Source organism: Pygoscelis adeliae, unplaced genomic scaffold (assembly GCF_000699105.1).
Source record: "Pygoscelis adeliae isolate BGI_AS28 unplaced genomic scaffold, ASM69910v1 Scaffold89, whole genome shotgun sequence".
Lineage (NCBI taxonomy): Eukaryota > Metazoa > Chordata > Aves > Sphenisciformes > Spheniscidae > Pygoscelis > Pygoscelis adeliae.
Genome location: NW_008825559.1, coordinates 620476 through 625743, shown reverse-complemented (window position 1 = coordinate 625743; position 5268 = coordinate 620476). Strand labels below are relative to the sequence as shown.

At 58.7% G+C, this 5268-nt stretch overlaps 1 protein-coding gene across 1 annotated transcript in view; it reads left to right on the top strand.

Moving 5' to 3' along the window:
- Nucleotides 1-5268, top strand: part of OTOF (otoferlin) — a 120026-nt gene that overhangs the window by 113543 nt on the left and 1215 nt on the right. Inside the window, exons 41-43 of the mRNA XM_009332354.1 lie at nucleotides 9-43; nucleotides 2733-2831; nucleotides 4652-4973. Of these exons, the coding sequence (XP_009330629.1) occupies nucleotides 9-43; nucleotides 2733-2831; nucleotides 4652-4973 (456 nt within the window). The remainder of the gene's footprint in view (nucleotides 1-8; nucleotides 44-2732; nucleotides 2832-4651; nucleotides 4974-5268) is intronic.

Genomic DNA, 5268 nt, shown 5'->3' with positions numbered 1-5268 from the left:
CCCCTTCCCCTGCCACTGATATTTCCCCCAGGAAACCAAAGAAGTAAGGAACCTCCCAGCCAGCCAACCCCAGGGAAAACTCAAGGCTGGGGATGGAGCCCTGCTTCTCCCCTCTCCTGCTGCTGCTCCATGGCCCAGCCCGGCCCTCTGCCTGGGTACCTCAACCATGCTGGCACTTCCAGAGATCCCAAGACTGGAGGCATCGAGCGATGCCTTCCCCTTCCAGAGCTGCTTCAGAAGGGTGGTATCCCGCCTGTTCCATCCCCTGCAGCTCCCGATCTCTCTTGTCTGTGTAGACTAGGAAATTAAATTGTTGCCCCGTCCCCGGCACAGGGCCAGGGCAGACCAGTGCGCCCAGCCCTGACCCCCTCCCAGGCAGGGGCAGGGTTAGCCCAGGGCAAGGCATCCCTGGGCAGTTTGGATGGACCCTTTCCAGGAGGTGATGGCTGGAGCCCGGGGCAGGGAAGGTTACTGGGACACAGTCGGTCAATCAAAGCAGGACAGAGCAGGCAACAGGCAGTGTAATAAAGAGTTCTTCCCTCCTCACCCTGCCCTCTCCCAACTTATTTAGAGAGAAGAAAGGCATTTCTCCCCTCGGCATCCCTCCTAGCCCTGCCTTACCCTGCTAGACTCTGTCCTTGGGCCCCTTTTCCCACCCCCAGGGCCGGGATACGGGAACAGCACTGGGCATCCCGGTGGGAGTCTCTTGCGCTCCCGTGCCCAGCAGATGACACCTTGGATGGAGAGAACGTCCCTTGATCCCAGTGGGCTGCAGATGGGGTCTGAACAGCAGGGCAGGCAGCCGCAGGAAAGCTGAGGCCAAGGGCGAGGTCCGGACACCAGCGCAGACTGGAAAAGCAGAGGGTTGTCTACAGTGCAGCCCAGGACAGCCATGCTCAGCAGTGACCCATGAGCTGGAGCGGAGATGTTGCTATTGATGGGCTGAAGAGAGGGTTTGCAGGTAGATGATAGCCTGTTTCGAGCAAGGTTACGCCTGGTTATCGTCCTAAGGGTTTAATCCATCTCCCCTTTGCTGGGAGCACCTGGCCCCACCTGACACTAGCTGTAGGTACTGGAGAGGCACAGCATGGGACAGGCTCCCACCCATGGGAGCAGACAGGAGGGGGCTGGAACTGGAGGAGATGGCAGGAGTCCCACAGCTGGGCTCAGCCAGGGCATTGTCAGAGGGAGATACCGAGGAGGTGGGTTAAGGAAGCTGTAAGTCCTGCACTTTGGCCACAACAACCCCGTGCAGCGCTACAGGCTTGGGGAAGAGTGGCTGGAAAGCTGCCTGGCGGAAAAGGACCTGGGGGTGCTGGTCGACAGCCGGCTGAACATGAGCCGGCAGTGTGCCCAGGCGGCCAAGAAGGCCAAGGGCATCCTGGCCTGTATCAGAACTAGTGTGGCCAGCAGGAGCAGGGCAGTGATCGTGCCCCTGTACTCGGCACTGGTGAGGCCGCACCTCGAACCCTGTGTTCAGTTTTGGGCCCCTCACTCCAAGAAGGACGTCGAGGTGCTGGAGCGTGTCCAGAGAAGGGCAACGAGGCTGGTGAGGGGTCTGGAGAACAAGTCTGATGAGGAGCGGCTGAGGGAGCTGGGGTTGTTCAGCCTGGAGAAAAGGAGGCTGAGGGGAGACCTCATCGCTCTCTACAACCACCTGAAAGGAGGCTGTAGCGAGGTGGGGGTCGGTCTCTTCTCCCAAGTAACTGGCGAAAGGACGAGAGGAAACGGCCTCAAGTTGCGCCAGGGGAGGTTTAGATTGGATGTGAGGAAAAATGTCTTTACTGAAAGAGTGGTTAAACCTTGGACCAGGCTGCCCAGGGAAGTGGTTGAGTCCCCATCCCTGGAGGTATTTAAAAGACGGGTAGATGAGGCGCTGAGGGACATGGTTTAGTGGGCATGGGGGTGTTGGGTTGACGGTTGGACTCGATGATCTTGGAGGTCTCTTCCAACCGTAATGATTCTATGATTCTATGATTCTAAGTCCCCTTCCCCTCACCTGTAGGACCCCCTGGTACTTCTAGCGATGTGTTACGCTTGCGGCTGCGTTTCTCTGCCACTGTCCCCCAGCCTTCCTCCAGCCTTTCCACGTTGCAAGGAATCTGGCTTCTGCTCTTCCTCCGCCTGCTCCCACCGCAGCTGCTTTCTCCATCACCAAAACACCCAGCCAAGCCGAATGTGACTGGGCAACCCCGGGTTGCTGCACACAAAAGGCAGTGCTGGGAATATCTCAGAGTCTCTGAACCTGCTGGAGTCCTAAGAAGGACTGTGGTGCCCGGGGGACTGCCCTGGACAGGGGAGCAGGGTTCACTTCTGAAGGCAGCGACAAATCCCCCTCATTTCTAAGGGGTGACAGCCCTGCTGCGTAAGGTGGGGAAACCAGGAAGAGAGCTGGACTCAGACTGTTTCGCAGACCCCATTTTAGCCACAAATCTACCAAAGGCCAAGCCTGGGCTGTCCCCTCGAGCCTTTGGCTTGGGCCTCACAGAGGTTCAGAGCAGAGGGAGGTAAAGCTGCCCTTGCTGCTCTGCTCACCCTGCCTGGGCTGACCTGAGCTCATGCACAGATCCCCCCCCCGGTTCCTGCCCTCATGATCCCTCAGATAAGATTCCTGCGAGCAGTTCCCTGCGGTGGGGGTGCCTGGCCCTGGTTTCTGGCAGTGTCACCCCATTCCCTCCTGCCCCTTTGCCCGCCCCCATGCCTCACCTCCTTGTCTCCCTTCCTCCTGCCAGGTATGAGCTTAGAGTGATAGTGTGGAACACAGACGAGGTCATCCTGGAGGACGATGACTACTTCACCGGCGAGAAATCCAGTGACATTTTTGTCAGGGGGTAGGTACAGCGTGGCATGCCAGCACCACCTCCTCTGCTTCTCCCTGGGGGGTGCTAGTGCTCGCTGGGCTCCCCGGGGTGGTTTTGGAGTTGGGGGGGGGTGTACGACATGGACTGTGGTGCAGGGTCAGGTAGCGCCAATGCTGCCGTTGTCTTCTGTGCTGTTTCTTGCCTCTCTGTCTCTCTCTCTTGGCTGCATGACCCGCTGCATGTGCCTGGCCTGCCCGCCCAGCTTTGAGCTGCGGGTTACCTTCTGGAACACCGATGGGGTGGTTTTGGAAGATGATGCTTTCCTGGCGGGAGAGAAGATGTCTGATGTCTGTGTCAGGGGGTAATGGCCGAGGCCTCGCTGCTTGGCCGCGTCTGCCCCTCTTCCCCTCTTTGAGCTTGTCTTGATGCCCCCACTTGGCATGTCAGCCCTGCAACCTCCAGCTCCAGCACCTGGAGCCAAATTGTGGTTAGTTCCCATCTCCGCTTCACTCTCACCCAGCAGTAGGGGAAAGCCCCTTCCAAAACTCGCCCGTACAGAGATGAGGGGACCCACACCTGCTCACAGCCCAGTTCTTTACAGGACCTCAAATCAATGCAACGACATTTCAGGCTGGTGGCTGAATACGCAGTGGTTTCCCACCAGTCTGTTAAACTGCTCGGTGCTTCCTCTGCAGCCTCGCCAGCTCAGGCCAGGTCTCCTCTGCTTGCACCTCGTGCCGCTCTCAGAAAACTGGGTCTGTTTTGGCATCTCGGGTCCCATCAGCCCAGCGGCTTTTCTGCAATGGCTCTGAATCTGGGGTGCTCCAGCCCTTCCCCATCAGTGTGGTGGGGGAATCACTTGACCTTTGTGTTTTGTGGGGCAGAGCAGGGCATCGGCATGCTCAGAGCCCGAGAGGACACCCCTGCATTGGGTGCCTGTGCATGGAGACGTGTCCCTGCTGGCTGCAGCCTCTCAGGACAAACAGACGCGCAAAAACCTGAGAGCACCCTGGGGAACGGAGGTGCCTTGGCTCGTCAGAGAAAGGGGCTGAGGAGCACTGAGAAACAAAGCTGTGTTCCCCCGGGTCCCAGACTTGCTGGTGTGGACCATCCTCCATGTCCCTTTTGCTCTGGGAATCCTGCTCACTGGAGCCAGAAAATTAGGGGAACAAGCACATGCGATGGCAAGGTCGGCATGGCCACCCCGTCTCCCAGGGTGGCATGACTGGGACCCCACTGTCTCCAGCGACACGGTGCCCACGGTGCCTATCTGAGCTGGGCACTTCAGGTCCCTTCGCTGGAGACTGGGTCAGCAGAGATATCCCCACCCTCAAGCAGAGCCTGCAGCAGGCCCTAAATACCTCTGATGGGCTCAGATAGATGTGCCCTGGCACAGGGAGCCTGCGGTGACCAGTACAGACCGACCTGCGTCCACGAGTGAGAAGGTCTCTACAGCCTCCCCTGGGCCTGTCCACTCCACCAGTGCGGGATGGGGACAGCCTTCCAGCATGCTCTGCTCCAGACTCCCCAGCAATGCTCCTTGCTCCTGTCCACCTCTTTAACATCTCCCTGCCCAGAGAAAGACCCCTAACAACCTGCTTGCATTTCTTGCTCTCCGACCCCCCCGTTCCCCCCAGGTCTGTCCTGTCCCCATGCCTGTTGTGCCCCTTGGAGACACTGCTGTGGTGATTCAAGCAGCCCCAGCCCATTGCTCATGCCTTTTAGGTCCTTCCAGTCTGCCCACGCATTGCTGGCCTGGAGGCGTCCTGGCTGCACGCACAGGATGGTCCTGTGCCCTCTCCTCCCTCCTGTAACGTGTGCCACCCCTCTCATCCCTCTGGGCCCTGCAGGTGGCTGAAGGGTCAGCAGGAGGACAAGCAAGACACGGACGTCCATTACCACTCACTCACTGGTGAAGGCAACTTCAACTGGCGCTACATCTTCCCCTTTGACTACCTGATGGCGGAGGAGAAAATCGTCATCTCCAAGAAGGAGTCCATGTTCTCCTGGGATGAGACCGAGTACAAGATCCCAGCTCGCCTCACCCTGCAGGTCTGGGATGCTGACCACTTCTCGGCCGACGATTTCCTCGGTAAGCGGGGGGGGGGTCTGCTGTGCTGGGGCAATGGGGCGGCCAGCAGGGAGCCCACGGCTGGACACATAGGGAGCAGCGTGGGAGGAGACAAAGCCTATATAGGAACGGAACCTGGAAGGGTAGCTCTGCTCCTCAAGTCCACAACATCCTACAAACCCCCTTTAGAGGCTGCTGGTAAGAGAAGGTAGGATGAGAGCCCTTGTCTCCGCTGCTGCTGATAAAAGGCTGCTCCTGTAGCAAAGATGTCAGCTTTTTAGTTCCCAGAGCTAGTTCAAAGTTGCTCTCCAGGGCAGGAGATGCTGGCCCAGCCCACCTCCAGCCAAGGACTCAGCATTTTGGGGGTGCTAACATCTGTTCTCCCCTTTCTCCTGC